The 22725-nt window shown below is 42.2% G+C and overlaps 1 protein-coding gene across 1 annotated transcript in view; it reads left to right on the top strand.

The window, feature by feature from the left end:
• Positions 1–1181: 1181 nt before the first annotated feature.
• Positions 1182–22725, top strand: part of LOC311488042 (integrin beta-2-like) — a gene marked incomplete at its 5' end in the record, with an annotated part of 32883 nt that continues 11339 nt past the window's right edge. The window contains 4 exons of the mRNA XM_084544545.1: positions 1182–1335; positions 1549–1715; positions 6308–6595; positions 6681–7112. Of these exons, the coding sequence (XP_084400671.1) occupies positions 1182–1335; positions 1549–1715; positions 6308–6595; positions 6681–7112 (1041 nt within the window). The remainder of the gene's footprint in view (positions 1336–1548; positions 1716–6307; positions 6596–6680; positions 7113–22725) is intronic.

Genomic DNA, 22725 nt, shown 5'->3' with positions numbered 1-22725 from the left:
GGATATGTGGGATATGTCAGTGCTCAGGAACGTTCCTCTGTTTCTCATTACTTGTAGGAAATGGTGACTGCAAATGTGGAAGATGTAAATGTCATCCAGGCTTTGAGGGCACTGCCTGTCACTGCAGAAAGTCTGAAGAGGGCTGTCGTACCCCAAACAACACTGTGTGCTATGGCAGAGGGTCCTGCGTGTGTAACCGCTGTGAATGTAAAGAGGGATACCAGCCTCCGCTATGCCAGACATGTCTTGGCTGCCCAGACCCATGTCAGACCAAGCTGTAAGTTAACACATTCATTCTGCTATCACTTCACCAATTTACAAATACATAAATAAATAAAGTATCTCCAGTGCAAACCTATATGAAAACCAGTAATGTGCAGTGAGGTCCATGGCTGGGTAGGCAGGATCAGCCAGAGCTTAAATCGCATACAAAAATATATATTATGTAGAACTCAATATTAAAACCACTGCAAAGTCAGTCAAATGCCGCTGTCAGAAATGTAGCTAATTACTGCCAATTAATTTTCAGAGACGTACATTCACCTGCATTTCTACAGGATTTACAGCGGAACATAGGAGCACCCAGTTAAAATGACTTTTTTCCCCCTCAAAAGTCAAGGTTGAAAATGTTCTCAGCTCAGAAATCTCCCATCTTCGCTAGCCGAAAACACTGCACAGCGGTGACGACAGCATCGCGAGACCTTTTGGGGGGTTCGGGACATGTCGGGATTCCCGCCGAGATTCCCGACATGTGCCGACTCGGACTGTGGAGGCAGAGAAGCGTTGTGCCTCAATGAAGCCCATTGAAGACGGCGTGACAGACTACGCATGCGCGAACCTCTTAAACTGTTTGCGTTCATTTCACACAGGGCAGAACAAGCTCTCCTGAGTAGTGGCATTCCTTATATCGTTAAAACAACACATTTCACGTTTTCATTTTTTAATTTTAAAACAATAAATCAACAATCAAAACAAAATTATAAAAAATATTAAAAAATATATATTATTTTTATTTCTTTTTCTTTTTTCTCATTAGCCTAGGTGAGGCACTGCCTACCCTGCCTCACCTGACTGCACACCTCTGATGAAAACTCTAAACTGCCTCACTTAACTTTATTTTCAGGAATTGCATGGAATGTCTCGCCTTTGGCTCCGGTCCCTTTAAAGAACACTGTAGCATCATGTGTATTAACACCACAGCAGAGCTGGTAGATACATTCACCCTAGCAGCCAAGGAGTGCCAGCAGAAGGACAGTGAGAGATGCTGGATCAAATTTAAGCTGGACCAGTTGGTTGGAGAAGATAACTACAAGGCTGAAATTTTGAAACAGAAAGGTAAGCTGCCAGTGAAATAACAGAAAACTCAGACTTGGCAAACTCTTTATATAAGAACACTCTTCTTGTCTCAGCACCCTGTTAACACATTATTTGACAAGTACTATATGTGGTCACAAATCCAAAGTATTAGACACAACATACTAACCCCTTTCTTTCAAGTTCAGTGTGTTTGAATTGTGTGAAACCTTCTGCTATTTATAACTCCCACAGACTGTCCAGAACCACCCAATGTTACAGCTATTATCGCAGGCTCCATCGTTGGGGTGGCTCTCATTGGCATTCTGCTGCTGATGCTCATCAAGATGCTCATCTACATGAAGGACCTGAAAGAATTCAAGAAATTTCAGAATGAAAAGAAGAAATCCAAGTGGTCAAAGGTGAGAGTGTGAAAGTCATTTATTTATTTTTGATGAATTTGTTATTGTGTTGTTGTGCATCACAATGAGTAAAGACTGTGGAACATAGCCGCAACATATATCCCTTGTTTACATTGATTTCATTGTGAGTTGAATTAGTAAGCCACAACAGTGTTTCTGGAATAGTGCTGTGGAAATATAAATGATTCAGAATATGCTGCCATTGTAGTAGAGGTAGTAATCCTGACTCAATATGGCTGATGGAGAGGTTACCTCGAACCTGAAGACTCTCACATATCTGCAAATCTAGACGACATACGTGAGTCCATGGCAACAATGAAAGAACAACTGCAAAAGTTAAACTTGTTGACGTCTGTGTGAGTTTCTTCAGAATTAGTGGAATGCCAAATTCTTTCCAGCTTTGGAAGTGACTGCTTGCTTTGAACTGCGCAACTGTGAATTATACCAGGGAGCAAGCCTTCCCGATTCATGACCTTCTTCTTCAGAGGGGCAACTAAGTTTACAGCTGTACTAAGCGACGCTGCAGTGTCATCAACAAAAATAAATAAATAAAAAATTGTGTAGCCCTGTCCAGGGTGTACCCCACCTCTTGCCCGATGACAGCTGGGATAGGCTCCAGCAGACCCTGTGACCCTTAACAGGAATAAGCGGTTACAGAAGATGAATGAATGAATGAAAAATTGTGTAGGTGTTAAATTGTGGTTGCTGTCCACACATCATTGGCACATGGCACTGAGGTAAATAATGAAGGAATTAACTCCTGATATCTAGTTACAGCGTCATCAGATAAGTGTCTACTGTAATGAAATGTCTTTCCAATTTCTCTGTAATCCATTATTGTAAATTGTGATAAGGAAATGATCGGGGGATCGAGGGTTATGAATAAATACTGTCAAACCTTCAGTTTCTATGCCTTATGTTAGTACAAGACCTAAGGTGTGATTAAAGGAATAAGGAGCAGGTGGGTGATACACCACAACAAAAAGAATCGGTTTATGTGTTTTCCAGTCTGGATGAGCAAGACTAAGAGTAAGACTTTCAAATGAATTAAAGCTGTGCTTAGGTCTAGGATTAACAGATAAATCAGAGAGGAAGATTGCTGCCACTCCTCCTCCTCTACCTATGCTTCAAGGAATGTGATAATTGCTATGACTGGGTGGTGTAGGCATATTCATCATCCTGCAGCCACGTTTCAGTCAAACTAAATAGATCAATCTGAAGATCAGTTATCAAACCATTCACTAAAAGAGATTTAGATGAGAGAGAGCTGACATTTAAAAGACCATTTTTAATTTTCCTATTCTCTTCATTGATTTGTATAAGGTTCCTATGAATAACTCTTCTTTTGATGTTTTTTGATTTAAAGAATCTGGGAGCAGACAGAACATCTATGGAGCTGGAGAGTTTTGAGTATGTGACAATAATAATAATAATAATAATAATAATAATAATAAATTTTATTTAGAAAAGCGCCTTTCAAGGTACCCAAGGACACTGTACAAATTAGGTATAGGCAAGGAAGGACATAACATAAGGTGAACATGGATACAAGGATACACGGTGCATAGAATGGCAAGACGCAGAGGAACATAAAACATAAAACACCCTCAGAGACACACAATAGTACACTGAGCACAAAGTGAAGACCAATTGTAGAGAAAAAAGACTGATAAAAAACAGGGAAAATAAAATAAGATAAAAGAGGCAGTACAAGTAGAGATCAGAAGATGTGTTTTTAATTGAGTTTTAAAAGTGGACATACATGCACTTTGGCGCATCACAAGCGGCAGGGCATTCCACAGTTTAGGACCTGCCACACTGAAGGCCCTGTCACCCATGGAGCGAAGTCGCGTTGTGGGGACTGCTAACAGACATGTGTCTGTAGAGTGGAGGGTGCGGGATTGCAAGTATGGGGTAAGGAGATCCGATAGGTAAGATGGGGCCAGATTGTGTAGGGATTTATAGACTAAGAGAAGGATTTTGTATTGAATGCGGTAGTGAACAGGAAGCCAATGCAGGTGCTGGAGGATGGGAGTAATGTGATCCCAGGACCTGGTGCGGGTGAGTAGCCTTGCAGCAGAATTTTGGACATACTGCAGCCTGTTTAGGGTTATAGCCGGGATGCCGTACAGTAGAGCATTGCAGTAGTCAAGCCTAGATGTGATGAAGGCATGTATGAGAGTTTCTGCTGCAGATGCATTGAGGGAGGGTCGGAGTTTGGAGATGCTTTTGAGGTGGAAGAAAGACACCCTGGTGATATTTTTGATATGTGACTCAAATGAGAGAGTAGGATCAAGCATTACGCCCAGATTCCTAACTTCAGCAAAGGTTGTAGTGAAATAGCCCGGGATAGATAGCTGCAGATGTTCAAGTTTTTTTTAGAGTGTTAGGGGTGGAAATGAGAATAGCTTCTGTCTTATCTTGATTGAGTTTGAGGAAATTTTGAGTCATCCAGTTGTTAATGGCATTTAGACAGCTGACCAGATTGGATAATGATAGTATGTGAGCGGGCTTGGTGTGAATGTAAATCTGGGTGTCATCTGCATAACAGTGAAAATTGAGCCCATGATGTTGTATTATGTGGCCTAGGGGAAGGATATAGATTAAAAACAGCAGGGGGCCAAGGACAGAGCCCTGGGGGACACCATGTGAGACGGGTGAATTTGGAGATCTGAAATTCCCAATTGAGACAAACTGTTCTCTGTCAGTGAGGTATGACTTAAACCAGGACAGTGGAACACCAGTGACACCAAGCAAGGTCTCTAACTGAGTGAGTAGGAGGTTGTGGCAAACAGTATCAAAAGCAGCTGTGAGGTCAAGGAGAATGAGAATGCTGATATGGCCTGAGTCAGCAGCTAATAGCAGGTCATTGACAACCTTAACCAGTGCAGTCTCAGTACTATGCATGGCCCTGAAACCAGACTGAAACTTTTCCCAGAGGCCATGGCATGTGAGGTACTGTTGGAGCTGGCTGGCAACTGTGCGCTCCAGGAGCTTTGCAATAAACGGGAGGTTAGAAATGGGCCGATAGTTCTTATAATCCTCTGCGGCTGCCCCAGGCTTTTTCAAAACAGGAGTGATGGCTGCTGTTTTGAGAGGCAGAGGAACAGAGCCCAGAGAGAGGGAGGAGTTTATTATTTGTGCCAAGAGAGGGCAGAGGGCAGGTAGGCCGGCCCTGACCAATGACAATCCTATAGAAGCTGTAGACAAGTGTGTAAGACTACAACTCTGCCTCCTGGTATGAACTCTGGGTTGTCAGTTGTTTTAATGTTGTGGCTGATGGGTGTGACTATGTCTGAGGGTTACATCACATTGTATATGTTGCAACAATGATAGCTGTGGATGAGTTTAGGGGAGGTTAGAAAACTGGGTTGGTTTTGGGCTATAAATGGTAACTTGGTTTGTGTCTCTGTCTTTTAATTTGGTTAATAACACAAATGAATTGAACAAATAAACACAGCTTTGCTTGTGTCATCCATGGGCTACTATTGATTGATTGATGGCTTCAATACCAGCATGTATTACAGTGTTTTAGTTCGGCCTGGGCCGAACTAAAACACTAAAATACACGTCAAATAAATTTTTTTAGGTAGTTAATACAATACTGATGCATATCAGTATTGTATTGAGGGAAGTGTACAACAACAAAACTGCTATAACGCCGGATCACGCCGGATCGTTAGCGCGCCCTGAGACCATTTTAGCGGTTTTTGTCCCACAAATCGAGGGTGTTTCTTAGTGGATTTTACTTCTCGTTTAGTTCACTATCGCAGTTCTTCCGGATTCGCAGAAATCGCTAGCTGTTTAACCCGACATACGCTGTTTGATACTGTTCGCCACCGGCGTCTCAGCCTATTAGCTGCGCCGGCTAAGGTAACCGCTACCAGCGCTCAGACCAACAGACAGCACTTAGCTAACTGCACCACCAACATTTCAGCATCGGCTGCGAGGAACTACAACTTTAACCATCTGATCCACTTACCGAAGCCGAATCAACGCAGCAGGCCCAGAAATGGGCCTCTGCCGGTAAGTACTGATCCCTCCTACACTCCACTGGTACTCACTGCTAGCCTACAGCAGAGTCTGTTGCTACCTCACGCTATCGCACCAAAGACCTCCTTACTGGCCACAGCTTTTTCCCCAGGAGGAACTACAACTTTAACCATCTGATCCACTTACCGAAGCATCTGATCCACTTACCGAAGCATCTGATCCACTTACCGAAGCCGAATCAACGCAGCAGGCCCAGAAATGGGCCTCTGCCGGTAAGTACTGATCCCTCCTACACTCCACTGGTACTCACTGCTAGCCTACAGCAGAGTCTGTTGCTACTTCACGCTATCGCACCAAAGACCTCCTTACTGGCCACAGCTTTTTCCCCAGAACCCTCCACCCCTGGACGAGTCATGCCGCCACTCACCTCATCTCCAGGATGCGACAGTTGTCTCCACAAGTCACAGACCATCTCTGAGCTGGAAGGCAGAATCTCTGCTTTACATCAAATCATAAATGAAGCAGAATTCATGGACTCCATGTATCCTGGTGCGACTGCATTGTCAATCTCTAATGACTCTGTTGTCGTCCTGGGCAAGAAGTCTGCTCCTCTATCCACTGAAGAACTTGATGAAACTGTCCCCGCTGCTACCACTGATGTCTCTGCTGACCACTGGGATCACCGAGGAGCCAAGCCAAAGGTTCTACTGGGACCAACCTCCACCCCCGGCGAATGGACCGTTGCCGGCAGAGGCAGACATGGTGGAAAACTCCTCAATCGCCCCCACCCACCTAAAGCCCGCAAATTGTCCACGTCCAACACGTTTTCCAGCCTAGAGGAGCAGGAGCAGGACCTCCCTTTGCCCCCATCATCTCTTGCCCATCTGGTCCTGCTCACGAACTGCAACTTCCTCATTACGTCATCACAACAAACGACAAGTGCACCTATCAAATCTCCGCCCCCTTCCTCAGTCCTCACAACCTATCATGAAGCAACGTCACCTGAAACTGGCTCTGCTCAACACCCGCTCACTTAACAATAAAGGTCTCATTCTGAACGAATTCATAACTGACAATAACCTGGATTTCCTCTGCATCACTGAAACTTGGCACAAACCTCTGGACTACTTTTCTCTCAACCAGACCACACCGACCGGATACACCTACATGGACAAACCCCGATCTGAGGGGCGGGGAGGTGGTGTAGCAGCATTCTACAGGAAGGACATTAAAACATCCACCATCTCCATCCCTGCTGCTCGCTCCTTTGAACACCTCACGTTCAAACTCTCTGGTCCCACTCCTCTGGTCACTGCCATCATCTACCGCCCTCCCAAACCAAACCCCTCCTTCCTCTCTGACTTTTCTGACTTCCTCACCCAGTTATCGGCCATCTCACCTTCCGTTCTTCTTCTGGGGGACTTCAACATCCACATTGACACTGACTGCAAATCTGCCACTGAATTCCTGGAACTGCTACACTGCTTCGACTTCACTCAACACGTCAACTTTGCCACCCACAGCCGTGGTCACATCCTGGACCTGGTCTGCTCCACTGGTCTCACCTTACATCACCTCTCCAGCGTCAACCTCAACATCTCTGACCACTTGGCAATTATCATGAACATCAACATCCCCATTCCCACCGCTAAGGACAAACGGACAATATCTTTCAGAAACCTCAAATCCATCTCCCCTTCAGCCCTTTCTGCCTCTCTTGCTAGTAAAATATCTGCTTCCCCCCCTCCGTTAACTGACAATCCCTCTGACCTCACCAAATTCTACAACGTAACACTCTCCTCCTGTCTCAACCAGCTAGCCCCCATCAAAACTAAAACTGTCTCCTTCACCCACTCTGCCCCCTGGTACACTCCTGAACTACACAAAATGAAATCACAAAAACGACAGCTTGAAAGACTTCACAAGAAAACCGGTTTAACTGTCCATCTACAAGCCTATACAGATTACCTTCAGCAGTACAAGGATGCTCTCAGTACTGCCCGATCCACCTACTACTCTCACCTCATTCACTCTGGCTCCACCAACCCCAAGGCTCTGTTTTCTACAGTAAATAAACTCCTCAAGCCCAGCGACAATACCTCCAACTCATTCACCACTGACAAATGCAACTCCTTTCTCTCATTCTTCCAAACAAAAATCGACACCATTTACAACAACTTGTCCTCCTCTCCTGCCTCCACGGCCTGCACTCCCACTCCCTCACCTGCTCCTCCCCTCCTCACCTCTCAGCCTCTGTCTCAGTTCTCCCCCGTGTCACCAGGGGAGCTGCCCAAAATTATGATAGGCATGAAAACCTCTACATGTGTTCTGGATCCCATCCCATCTCACCTCATTAAGGACTCTTTACCAGCCATCTCCACACTCATCACAGAAATCATCAACTCCTCCCTCAGGTCTGGCTCAGTCCCCCGTTCACTCAAACTGGCTGCTATCACCCCCATCCTCAAAAAACCTGGACTCAACCCTGACATCTTGTCGAACTTCCGGCCCATCTCCAATCTCCCCTTTCTGTCCAAAATACTGGAGCGTATTGTCGCCACACAACTCAAAGCCCACCTCTGCTCAAATGACCTGTTCGAACCATTTCAATCCGGTTTCCGTTCCCAACACAGCACCGAAACAGCCCTCCTGAAAGTCACAAATGACATCCTCCTCTCCGCAGACTCCGGCCAGCTCACCATCCTCATCCTCCTGGACCTCACTGCAGCTTTCGACACCATAAATCACACCATTCTCCTCTCCCGCCTTGAGTCCTCCCTCGGCATCACTGGCACTGCACTCTCCTGGCTCAAATCATACCTCTCAGACCGACAAAAATTCATCCACATCAACAACTGCACCTCCTCCACTGTTCCTCTGTCCCAAGGTGTCCCCCAGGGATCGGTGCTTGGTCCTCTCCTCTTCATACTTTACCTGCTCCCCCTTGGCAACATCATTCGCCACCACGGTCTCCATTTCCACTGTTATGCTGATGACGTCCAGCTTTATATCTCCACCAACTCCATCACTCCCGCCACTCTTTCCACTCTCTCCAATTGCCTCGCTGACATCAAATCCTGGATGCAGATCAACTTCCTCAAACTAAATTGTGACAAATCAGACCTAATCATTATCGGCCCCAAATCCCTCAACAACACCACAGACAGTTTCCGCCTCACCATCGACAACTCCACCTTGTCTCCATCCCCCAACAGCCGCAACCTCGGAGTCATCTTTGACAGTAACCTCTCCTTTGATCATCACATCAATCAAATCACCAGAACTGCCTTCTTCCACCTCAAGAACATTGCCCGACTCCGTCCATCACTCTCCTTCTCTGCTGCTGAAACCCTCATTCACGCCTTCATCACTTCCAGAATTGACTACTGCAACAGCATCCTCTATGGCACACCATCCAAAACTTTAAATAAACTTCAGTACATCCAAAATTCTGCTGCACGTCTGCTCACCCACACCCGCTCCCGTGATCACATCACTCCTGTCCTCCAGAAACTCCACTGGCTCCCAGTTCCACAGCGTATTCAGTTCAAAATCCTCCTCCTCACACACAAAGCCCTCCATAACCAGGCCCCTTCCTATCTCACTGACCTGCTCCATCGCCACAATCCATCCCGCAGCCTCCATTCATGTGACGCAAACCTCCTTACTCCACCACTCAAGACCAAGCATCGAACCTGGGGCGACAGAGCCTTCTCTGCAGCTGCCCCCTCCCTCTGGAACTCTCTCCCCAAACACATCCGCGACTGTACCGACCTTCCTACCTTCAAATCTCTGACAAAAACACACCTTTTTAAAATTGCTTTTAATGTTTAGCTCAGTTTATTGTGTTTTTGATGTTATATTTCACATTGTTTTGCTAATTTGATGTTCTTTTTATGTAAAGTGTCTTTGAGTATCTTGAAAAGCGCTTTTAAATAAAATGTATTATTATTATTATTATTATTATTAAAATAACATTAACCATGTGGAGGTGAACACATGTGCAGCACATAAGGATCTGTTTGAGAGCACCACTTATACCGTATACTGTGTTATAATCTGAGTCTTCCTAGTGATGTGACATCTGAAATAAACTGACTTAAAGACAGAATATACTCAAATTTTTAACAAAGCTATCTAATCACTGGGCTTTATATTTTATATTTTATGTATACATTCACATTTTATAGTGTCTGAGTTGTGTCTTTGCTTTATATTATTTGCAGATGTCTACATTCTCAGGTGTTTTTACTGTGAATACTGTTCTCTTACTGGTTAATTAATATGCTAGTCTACACACAATAGACCCATAATTGCGGTTGCATCGTTTTGTCCAACAGCTATTCACTTATTAGCTCACTGTTTATAATACTTATACAGTAGAAATACAGTATTGCTTTAAATATTTACAGTGATACACTTTATATTGGTACCATATGTATAGATAATGCAGACTAAAAAAAAAAATGTTTTAGATGTTAGTCTGGCTTAACATTATCTGTTGCACCTCCAAAACAAAGAGCAAGACAAACGTTCATCTTTATTTATTTTACTTTATATTTGCAACATACCCTCATTTCAGCGGCACACATCCACGCACAACTTCAACCACAACAACTCAAGACTACCGTCTTTCTTAAAGAGACAGCGCTATTTTTCTAAAGGTGCAGTGCATCAATTTTTCTTGATAAAAATAAAAACAAAGATGGATAGAGCTTTTAACACTGTAGCAACAATTAATATGACTTAGGATAGGTAGATCACTTTGACTTGGTCATTGTAAAAGCAGCTCGCAAGCCAAAAAAGTGTGGGCACCCCTGTCCTATAGTCTTCAATGGAACATTGGAACTGAGTCCATTCTATATCTAGTTTGATATGGGTGTTTTACATACAGTTCAACCCCAGAGGTTACATGTGAAAGAAGAAACATTCAAGTTTGCAGTTTGCACTGATTTGAAGTTTAAATAAAGAGCTTATGGCTTGAGGCACATCGTGGGCTGTTTTATTTCTTCCCTTAGGGGAGCAGAATATTTGTTGCACAGTTTGAACATGGTGTTTTTAGATGTCCATATTAAGCAAAGTACATCTATACAAACTATATGTATCATAAACAACAGAGGAGAAAAGAAGGTATCGGATTGATATCGGTATCGGCAGATAGGCCTACTCCAAATTGCAGTATCGGTATCGGTATCGGACATGAAAAAGTTGGATCGAGCTATCCCTACTTTTTAGTTATTGTTTGATCTCTGCCAACAGTACAATCTGTACAACTGTACAATCATGCCAAGTTTCGTGAAATTCGGGCTGTAGGGGGCTACATGTTTATATCTCACAGAGGCCTACCACCACAGTCAACTGCTTGAAATTTGACTATAATAATCTGTGGACAACTCCTTACAAACCCACCAAGTTTCGCAATACTGTCTATAAGGTGCGCTACTGGTGACTTATGCCTCTGCGTCCTGCTAGGGAACGACTTCGCCGTACCACACCCCTTCATGATCGCTTGCGATCATCCAGGGGTCCATGCAAACGAAGTTGCAGGAACCCTATTGATTTTGTTGCAATTTTATTATTATGATGATGATGATGATGATGATTTCTCTTTGCTTGCGATCATCTAGTTCTGTCTGTTTTTGTACAATTGAATTTGTTATTATTTTTATAAGTGATTTTATTGGTTGTTGGACTTTATTGCTGTTCTTGCACTACAAATTATTTTTGCACATTGCTGTTGCAGTTTTTTTAAACCAAAAATAAAGCAATAAAGCAAATACATTGTCTACTGTTTTATTTTTGTCACTTTTAGTAAGACTAGATGATATTCAATATTAAACTCAGTGCTTGAGTTTGTTGTGTTGTCATGGTGACCACTGTAGCGCTAAACCCAGAGGAAGTCCGTCAGTCGTTACAAAGTTGCGACAGTTTAACCGTACATTCACGCTGTTTTATCTGTTTGTGTTTGCAGATGAGTGAGTTGCAACAAAAATAAACCTCATTACACCTGAACGAATAGGATAACACTGCCAGAGCTGCAGATGAGTTTATAGGTGTGTGAATGATCAACAGTCAATATTATTGGCAGAAATAGAGGGCTCCAAAATCAAATATTGCTTAAGGGCCCCATGGAGGCTTGGGCCGGCTCTATACACAGTAATATTATTTGTTATTGTATTTTATATTTTATATTGTATATTGTATTTTACATAATATGAGTGTACAATATCTTTGATATCTTTAAAATGAACAGTCGATAGATAATGTGAACGTGTGTCATAACGTGAAAATGAAAGTGAAAGTGTGAATGTAATGTTGCTTAAGTAGTTCTTTTTCTTTTGGGGTCCGTATCACGACTTGAAGGAAGAGTTGTGATTTAAAAGTGCAAGTATTTATTTATTTATTTTTTTTGGCAGAGACGCATTCCGATAACAGATGCGCTTCCTTATAAACAATTTGGCGCCTCAGTGACAGACTTAGCAGCGCCCTTGTTGGTCATGTGACTTTTTCTTAAAGCAATACGTCACATGCGCCGACACATCAGTGTTGCTGCAACCATCACTAGCTACTACGACTCTGTGACTCGGTTTTTCATTACCAGTTTACATTACAGGTGTTTACCGTTCTCTTAAATTCACTCATACTTCCCATCATGAAGGTGTAATCTTTAATGTAGACCGGATTTTCCAGATTTAGCAGAACTGTCAACCCCAGACCTGTGCTCCATCTACCAGTTTCTGGTAAGTTTGACTTGACGTAGAAATCGCTTGTTTTAGTCAAGAAACTGTTGGCTGTTATGATCCTTTTTGCCTTTTATTGTTCCATCCTGTTTATTCTCAAAGGAAAACGTGAATGTGTCACGTTGCAAGTAAAGTCTGATAGAGGAAGTAATATACTTTGCATTTGATATCCATCACATTTCATATTGTGATCAGCTTTTCCAAAATGATACAAGTCAGAGAAGTCAGATTAATGTAATAAACAGCACAACGGCAGTAGTTTGTCACAGTTTGATAAACTATATTAATACATAAACTACATTTTGGAAAAATGTTTTCATTAATGATGATTGTATCAACAATCAAGAATCACAAGTCTTTATTGTCATTATGAGAACAGAATGAAATCTGACTCCTGGCTTAAAGGGGGTCTAGCGTTTTTTTACAACCTGAACCCTATTTCTGGCATAAAATACGATTGTTTACAGACCCATATAACTCTGGTGTTATTTGGAGTCCCTCGGAAGATATTTAGATAAATAGATAGATAGATAAATAGATAGATAGATGGTTTCTTTATTAATCCCAAACTGGGTGATTTCACTGTTGCAGCAGCAATGTACAGGCACTCGACACCATACATAAAATATAACAAAAAGCTAAAATCAACAATAAAAAATAGAGAACTAAAAAAAATTCTATACACAATATTTACAAAATTATAAGCTCCGTGAATATTAAAAATAAGTGAATTTTAAAAAATTTAATTAAATTGCAATGAAATGCTATGAATTTACCAGTAACCAAATAAACATGTGCAAATGTGCAAGAAAATCAAAAGTCCAGAGAGTCATCTGTCTCTGTCTGGGCAGGAAAGATTTCCTGTAGCGTTCTGGAGAGGGGTGGTCAGGGTTATCCATGATTGATAACAGTTTGTTCAGAGTCCTCTTCTCCACCACTGATTCAAATGTTTGCTGTCTGCAGCCAATGATAGAGCCAGCCTTCCTGATCAGTTTGTTCAGTCTGTTGGCGTCACTGGCTGTAATGCTGTTCCCTCAGCAGACCACAGCAGGTAGAAGTGTGCTGGCCACAACAGAGTGGTAAAACATTTCCAGCATCTTGCTGCACTCATTGAAGGACCTCAATTTCCTTGGGAAATAGAGTCTGCAGCAGCCCTTCTTTTACACAGCTGTGCTGTTGGCCCTCCAGTTCAGTCTGTTGTCGATGGTCACTACCAGGTATTTGTAATCCTCAACCACCTCCACATCCCTACCAAGGATGCTGAGGGGCAGAGGAGCTGGTATTTCTTTATTTTCATGATTATTTTCATTGTAGATTCTCACTGAAGACATCAAAACTATGAATGAACACATATGGAATTATGTAGTAAACAAAAGAAGTGTGAAATAACTCAATATGATTCATATGCAGAGCCATGGGGGGGGGGGGGGGGGGCTGATGGGGATATGACGGGAGTATTTTCGTGGGCTCCAACCCCATTAAGAAGGCAAGAAATTCCACAAATGAACGCTGACAAGGCACACCTGTGAAGTGAAAACCATTTCAGGTGACTGCATCCTGAAGATCATTGAGAGAAGTCCAACGGTTTGCTGGGATAGACTCAAGCCCCCCGTGACCCTTCACGGGACAAGCAGTTACAGCAGTTTTTAATCCAAGATATATATTCACAAGCAATTACATACCATGGTATTAAGCAATTAATTTTTGTTTTATTAAAGAACAAGTGTGAGTAACAAGAACACTTGTTCCGTCCCTCTCCTCTCATGTTCTCCCCTTCTTCTTCTCTTGTGTTCTCTCTCTCTTCTGTTCTCTCCCTCTTTCATTACCCAAATTGCATACACATCTACTCAAAACCAAATCCAAAAGTGCTCTTCCTACTGTCTTTACATGAAACAAATTCTTTGCTTTCCTGTTCAGCATGTCATGCCTTTCCTTCTGAATATGGCACACAGCCACACTATTCAGGCGTGTTTGTGTCATTGTACTCCTGAGCCATGTCTTCAGCCTCTGGAGCCCACTGAAGTCTGTGGTCTTACATAGACCTCTGGACACATACCCTGCCTCAAAGAGGCCACAGACCTCTGGACACATACCCTGAAGAATACCAACAACATCACTGCTGGACTGGAACTTATACTTGGTTCTGAACATTGCAAGTTGTATCTTCAGGCTTTCTGGGTTCAGCTCTGGGTACTTTTTCACAACATCGTGGATCTCTCCAGTTAAGAGGACTTGCTCCAAATTTCTGATCATTCTCATTCCTTCCTGCTCAAATCGTTCTCTAATCTGGATGTCTACCACATCAAGAACTTGTAGTACTCTGTTCTGTAGTACTCAGAGGGGGTCGCATGCACATGTGCAGGAGCAGTGCCGGTAAAGTGCTGAGGTGGCTTATGGTGACATGGAGATGCAATTGGCGTTAGACCAAGTGTTTCACACATCTGTGATGTTTGAACAGTTTGGAAACTGTCTGGGTTTCTTTCACACAGGCGACAGCAGAAAGATAAGATAAGATAAGATCAGACAAGATAAGATAAGATAAGATAAGATAAGACATGTTTATTAATCCCACGTATGGGAAATTTCCATGTCACAGTAGCACGGAATTTGGCAAATATATATACAGAAGACAATGACAACTTTGACATGGTTAAAAAAGAGTTACCAAAAAGAAACACAATACAAATTTGAAAAAATATATACAAAATAACAATGCTCTGAAAAATATATAGAGAAAAAACTAAAAATATAAAGACATTCTGTATATACAGTTCGCCAACAGTACTATAAACTCTACAAATAAATAATTGCTTAAGCTATGAGATGGTGAGGTAGAGGTTTTGTGCAAAAAGGCAGTGCAAAAAAAAGCGGATTTATTTGCGCAAAAAAAGACAGTTACTATTTACTCAGGCTGGTGTCGTACAGCCTGATGGCAGTTGGAATGAATGACCTGCGGTAGCGTTCCTTCTTGCAGCGTGGATGCAGAAGTCTGCTGCTGAAGGAGCTGCTTAAGTCTGAAACAGTCTGATGCAGTGGGTGAGAGGGGTTGTCCATGATTGATGTCAGCTTGGCTAACATCCTCCTCTCACCCACCTCCTTGATGGAGTCCACAGAGCAGTCCAGGACAGAGCCGCTGAAGTCAATCACCACCTCCTTTGTCTTGCTGGCGTTGATGTGCAGGTGGTTCAGAGCACACCAGTCCACAAAGTTGGCGATGACCTCCAGGTACTCCAGATTGTTTCCCTGAGATACACGCCCGATAATGGCTGTATTATCAGAGAATTTCTGGAGGTGGCAGCTGTCAATGTTGTGTCTAAAGTCCGATATGTACAGGGTGAAAAGGAAGGGAGAGAGCACAGTACCCTGCGGCGCCCCCATGCTGCAGACTACCACATCAGACACACAGTCGCGAAGCCTCACATACTGCGGCCTGTTGTAGAGGTAGTCGATGGTCCATGCAGCCAGGCTGCTGTTAACTCCAGCTCCCTCCGGCTTCCCCCTGAGCAGTGATGGTTGGATGGTGTTGAAAGCACTGGAGAAGTCGAAGAATGTGACTCTCACAGTGCAGCATGGTTAGCGCCGTCAGTTCCTCCATCTTATTGGGGAGAGATCTCACGTTCCCCATAATAACAGACGGTACGCATGGTTTATACCGTCTGTTCTTCTCCCAGCACTTCACACCAGCTCTGCAGCCCCGTCTCCTTCTCCTTAATTCCACGGGGATCTCCGGTCGTTGTCCTGGGAGCACCCTCATGTTGCACAGTGCTAACAGCTGATCCCCGGTGTAAACAATGGAGCCCTGGCTGAAGGGGTCTCCGGATGCCATATTTAACAGGCAAAGAATTAAAAATACACATATTCCAAACCTCGCCAGATGTACATCCATAGGATTAAACGTCCGACTGAGGTTGGCGACAAAAATGACACGAGACTAGGGCTTTGACTCCGAACTTCGTTATTCGAATATAATTCGAATATTTAAAAAATTGAACGAATTTTAGGGATCTCTTAATATTCGAACCTGTATGGGAATTATTTTTTGTAAATGTGTTTGCTTGTAAACGTTTTCGATTCAGATTCCGAGTTTTTTTTTTTTCACGCCTGGTGAAGTAAAATTGCGAGCTCATTAGCAAGGCTATTGTTGGTCATCTGGGCTCCTGTAGGTAACGTTAGCATGCTAGGTTCCTGTAAGTTTGTGTATTTCCGATGGAGCGTTAACTGTCATAACAGCATCTTCTGTTATATTCTGCTCGTTACATCTTCATTCCGACACGGCATATCTTGTTTGCTTAATAATAAAAATTTTAACACGCATAAATACTCAGCCTTTCGTGCACGTAGTCTATTAACATTGACTGATACACTGCCCTCTGGTGGACAGAACATATAGAACTTAAGTTTGATACCAGTATCAGTCTTACTGAAGACATTTAATGGTCAAAATATAATTAATAAATATTCGAATATATTCGAATTTTAATATTAATAAACAAACGAACTTCGAATATGATTTTTGGGCAAAAGTCAAAGCCCTACACGAGACAGCACGAAAATACACAAAAACACGACGAAACTCTCGGAGCTACTGGCTGACTAGCATGCCATCTATAGTCTGTGTTCGTCGCTGGAGAGAAACATTGAGAGTCTCCAACTCTTCTGTTCTGCCCAAGAACAACATTTCCCTGCTGAAATTTGTCATATAGGCCCTGAGCCCTGCCTGCTGCATCTGATTAACCTGTTGCCATCTCACTCAAAGCGTACAATACATGCTCATATTGGTTTAGCACAGCATGTATGGCATCTTGTGGGACAAAGAGGTCTTATAGCCTGCTGTGGCCTATCCTCAGTTTTTACGATTCCCTTGAAGATATCCTTCTGCTTGCCCGACTGGCCAAAAAAAACTTCCAACTCATGAACCCATTCCATGGAGTTACGAATAACAGCTGAAGCATTACAGGATTGCTGGGTGATGAGGTTCACGCAATGTGCACCACAGTGCACATATGGAGCAAGCGGTTGCTCTCTCTCTGAATGATGGCCTGTCCCACTGAATATTTACAGTGGAGGTGCTGATCAAGTTAAGGAACTCATTTTGAATGGTTCCTGATATGTAAACATCCTTTTTACTTGCCAACCACTTGGAAAGGCTTCAAAAGAGGTGGCTTTCCTTCCGCTGTCTGCTTCCGCAAGATTTCCCTTGCTTGAATCATGACCACTGAGAGCTAAACAATGTCTTGCCAACAACTGTACAGCACCAATGATTTTTAAGAGGCATGCCCTTGCTTCCTCTTGTTTTGATGCAGACATACTAGCCAGCTGACAGTGAACTGATCTGTCCTCATACAGATAAGTGGTTATTGCTGTCTTGTGTCTTGTGACAGTCAGACTTTTCATGTTTACTGAATCGCTCAATAGCCTTTCTCCAGTTCTTGAAGCCTGTTGAAATAAATGCAGGTTCTGCATTCTTTGCCAGTGGTGAGGTATCTTTGTGAAATGCTTTACAACAGTAAAAACACAGAACACCTCCCACACCAGGACTAAAATGGAGCCATGGGAATCTTGTGTACCACTGAGTTCGGAAGGTAAGGACATGGAAGTGTTGAAATATTTTATGTAAACTTAGAACGAACCTCTACAGCCTTGATTTTCATGAGGATCTGCTTTTTATTAACTATTTGACATATATGTTGTTGTTCTAATCTGTTTTAACCAATCTTTCATCCTAGCCTTTATCCTACTTTATATTATTATTTTATTTATTAATAGTTTTATTGCATTTCATTGTCTTCATTTCTATTCTTTTATAGATTCTGAGAACAGTAACAGGGATGAGTTGATGTAGGGGATTTTCTTCATTGAAAAGAAGGTTTTAAGCTCCAACTAATAGCTTTAAGTTACGTAAATGAACACCTACATGGCATTAATGCAAGATTAGTACAACTATAAAATTGAATTAGTGCATTTATGGATTGACAGCTAGCTTAACTGTTTCCCTCCTGTCACATAACCACTTACATGACAACTTGACTTGAAAAAGAAGTCAATCTTCTGCTGCCTCTTCTTTTTTTGGCATTCCTAACGAAAAGAATAATGATGATGTTGAATAATATCAAAATCAATGGCTGGCTCTAGAAAACTGTGAGTTACCACTAAAGGTTAACTACCATTTTTTACAACTTGGATCTTATTTCTGGCATATAATACGATCCTTTACTCATCCATATAACCTTGATGTCATTTTTAGTCCTTCGGAAGATATTTAGCTCCAGTGGAGCACCGCGTACATCCAAACTCATTCATTTCATCAATATTTTGTTATGATACGTTAGTGCTATTCCCTGTTCAGTCCGGAGTTACCTGTTATCTATTCGAGGATGTGCAGCGGTTTGTTGTTCTTTGGCCAGTTGTTCCTCTCTCTGCCTACGCATCCTTCTTTCATCGAGCTCCTCATTGGTATACTCTGGCTCAAAAAGGTAAGGACGTCCATCATAAACAAAGTTGTCGTCCACAACCTCAGAATCGGAAAAATATTCAGCCATGTTGCAAAAAGCTAGCAGTAGCAAATTACATTACATCATCCAGGTCAGAGGTTAGTAGGTCAATCTACAGACCCCGGATGATGATAACAGGCAACTCTGGACTCAACGGGGAATAGCACTAGCGTATCATAACAAAATATTGGTGAAATGAACGAGGTTCGTGGCAGATAATGCGTTATTTAGAGGCTGCGTTTCGGTGCCCCGATCACTCCCACTATATGGATATACACGGTGCTCCGCTGGAGCTAAATATCTTCCGAAGGACTAAAAATGACACCAAACTTATATGGGTGCGTGAACGATCGTATTATATGCCAGAAATAAGGTCCAGGTTGTAGAAAACGGTAGTTCCCCTTTAAGAGGCACACATATAAATAACACCACATTTACTTAAAACACTTATGAAAAATATAAAACACCCTTAAAGAAGAAGAAATGTAAATAAAGTGCAGCTTAGTGCAAGTCCAGTCTATGAGATGTTTTGTGTGATTGTCCTACTGCTGAGGACTGGTGGTTTGTTTGATTGTCATGATAGTAGGTGAGTGTGTGTGAGAAGGTGAGTGGGTGTGTGTGTGGATGTGTGTGTGTGTGTGTATCCTATGCATACTCACATCTAGATGGGACTTTTTTTTGTTCCTAAAGGGACTGAAAGCTTGGCATCATGATGGCGACGATGATGATTTCAACTCAGTTAAAATGAAATGATGTGTAGTAGATGCACTCTGCCAGCAGAGGGTGCAAGTCAGCTTAGTTTGATACAATATTTTTGGAAAGTTGCAATTAACCTTAAGGTTAATTTTTTATCTATAGCACGTGCTAAAGATAAAAAGATGCAATATACATTTTTGTATTATATATGGATCATGCAAAATGAGGGTCGATTGTGCATCAACAGCTTTATAATATGAAATAATTTGATCATCTTCAGAACTGAAGAAGCTACTCGGATGAGTGGTGAAACGTCTTCTGAACAAACTCTACAAGTCCAGTTGCCTTTTTTAACCTTTTTTGGATATACCATGACCTGGATGACTGAGAACCTTCACAGATATTTTGAGTAGTAGTATTTTAAAGAAGCTGTTTTAAAGTGATGGATAATGGTCGCAAAAATCTGTTGTTTTGTCACCAGGGCATGGATTGTCGTTTGCTGTTACTTCTGCTCCTGCTGATGGAGCAGAATGGTAAGCTTTAAAATGTAAAAATTACATAGATAATTCAATTGCAAATTAATAAGCCTGTATTTAATTTGGTTTTGTAGATTGTAGATTCTCACTGAAGACATCAAAACTATGAATGAACACATATGGAATTATGTAGTAAACAAAAAAGTGTGAAATAACTCCAAATATGCTTCAAAGGATGGCTCCTCAAAGTAGCCACCCTTTGCTTTGTGGACAGTGCTGCAAACCCTTGGACTTCTCTCAGTGAGCTTCATGATGTAGTCACCTGAAATGGTTTTCACTTCTCAGGTGTGCCTTGTCAGGGTTCATTTGTGGAATTTCTTGCCTTCTTAATGGAGTTGGGACCATCAGTTGTACTGTAGTCAGGTTGGTACACAGCTGACAGCCCTATTTGACAACTGTTAGAATTCATATTATGGCAACAACCAATCAGCTAAGTAAAGAGAAACAACAGTCCATCATTACTTCAAGAACTGAAGGTCAGTCAGTCTGGAAAAAATCTTTAAATGTGTCCCCAAGTGCAGTTGCAAAAACCATCAAGCGCTACGACAAAACTGGCTCACATAAGGACCGCTCCAGGAAAGGAAGACCAAGAGTCGCCTCTGCTGCTGAGGATAAGTTCATCCGAGTCACCAGCCTCAGAAATCACAAGTTAACAGCGCCTCAGATTAGAGCCCAGATCAATGCCACACAGAGTTCTACTAACAGACACATCTCTATATCAACTGTTCAGAGGAGACTGTGCCAATCAGGCCTTTCTGGTCAAGCAGCTGCTAGAAAACCACTACTAAGGATAAGCAACAAGCAGAAGAGACTTGTGCTGCAAACACAAGGAATGGACATTAGATCAGTGGAAATCTGTGCTTTGGTCTGATGAGTCCAAATTTGAGATCTTTGGGTCATTGTCAACAGGACAATGTCCCCAAACACACCTCCAGGCTGTGTAAGGGTTATTTGACCAAGAAGGAGAGTGATGGAGTGCTGCACCAGATGACCTGGCCTCCACAGTCACCTGACCTAAACCCAATCCAGATGGTTTGGGATGAGATGGACCGCAGAGTGAAGGCAAGACAAGTGCTCAGCATCCCTGGGAACTCCTTTAAGACTGTTGGAAAACCATTTCAGGTGACTCCATCATGAAGCTCGTCGAGAGAATTCCAAGAGTGTGTGTAACAGGGGTTATGTTTCTTGTTAAATTGCACAAAATGTATTTATTTTTTTTGTTTGTTTAACATACCTGCTAATTGTGAGCTACTTCTCCTCAGGCGGAACTTCAGTTAGCCTGTGTTCCCTGTGTTCCCTTTTCGGGGAACTCCATATGTCTATAAAGGGCCTTGTACCGCCAAAACTCTCCCTCTTGTCTTTGGTTTCTGTGAGAGAGGTGAGCAGTTTCTTTCTCCATTTGTTTCATGCCTTACTGGGCCTCGTTTAATGGGGTAATGTTAATGTATCTGTGTTATATCCACATTTTAGGGGCTTGCTTGAGGGAGATCGAGCTAATCAGCCGTTTGTTTTATTTCATCTTTGTTGTCAGAATAAAGACGATTGAAAGGACATCGCTACGTCTCCCTCTTTCACAAAAATAATAAAATATAAAAACGAAAAACACAACGCAAGATTACACCGGTTACATGTGCAAAGCAGTAATCAAAACAAAGGGTGGCTGTTTTGAAGAATCTAACATATGAATCATATTTAGAGTTATTTTACAATTTTTTTGTTTACTACATAATTCCATATGTGTTCATTCATAGTGTTGATGTCTTCAGTGAGAATCTACAATGTAAATGGTCATGAAAATAAAGAAAAACCATTAAATGAGAGGGTGTGTCCAAACGTTTGACTGGTAGTGTACTGTCTAAAATATATACATTGGTATCACAATGACCACAGTCCAGTTGGTTCCTCACAGGCATTGCAGAGTCTGAGGGCCTGAGGGACAAACAACCTCCTCAACCTGTCCTGTTTTATGTAACAATACATTACATTTTTATGATAAAGATGTTATTCACTTCTACTGCAAGTGGTCATAATGTTGTGCCTCATTGCTGTATATCCGCCTATTATCCCCCTATCCCTACCCACTACATTTAATGTGTACTAGAGATATTTTAAAAAGACTTTATAGACAATATATTTTCTGTACCCGGCTGGCCGTAGGCAGATGGGTCCCTCCATATGAGCTGGGTTCTGCCCAAGGTTTCTTCCTGTTAAAAGGGAGTTTTTCCTTGCCACTGTCGCCTTCAGGCTTGCTCTGGGGGTTTCAGGCTGGGTTTTGTAAAGCGTCTTGAGACGATTTGTATTGTTATTGCCACTATATAAATAAAATTGAATTGAATTGAATATAATGTCTTTATTGTCTTTATTAAAGACAACATAGGCATTTTAAAAAGATTTGTGTGAATGTGTGATCATGTTACTTGTGGTTTTCTTTGCAGGGCTGTGTCAACAACAAGAAGTTTGCACAAAGTCAGGTGTCGACTCCTGTAGCGACTGTATCAGATCTGGGCCATTCTGTTCATGGTGCCAACAGCTGGTGAGAGAGGAAGTTTATGTA

This window comes from Chelon labrosus (assembly GCF_963514085.1).
Source record: "Chelon labrosus genome assembly, chromosome: 5".
In the NCBI taxonomy this organism is placed as follows: domain Eukaryota; kingdom Metazoa; phylum Chordata; class Actinopteri; order Mugiliformes; family Mugilidae; genus Chelon; species Chelon labrosus.
The sequence above is the reverse complement of the archived record's forward strand: the minus strand, read 5'-3'. Positions and strand labels throughout refer to the sequence as shown.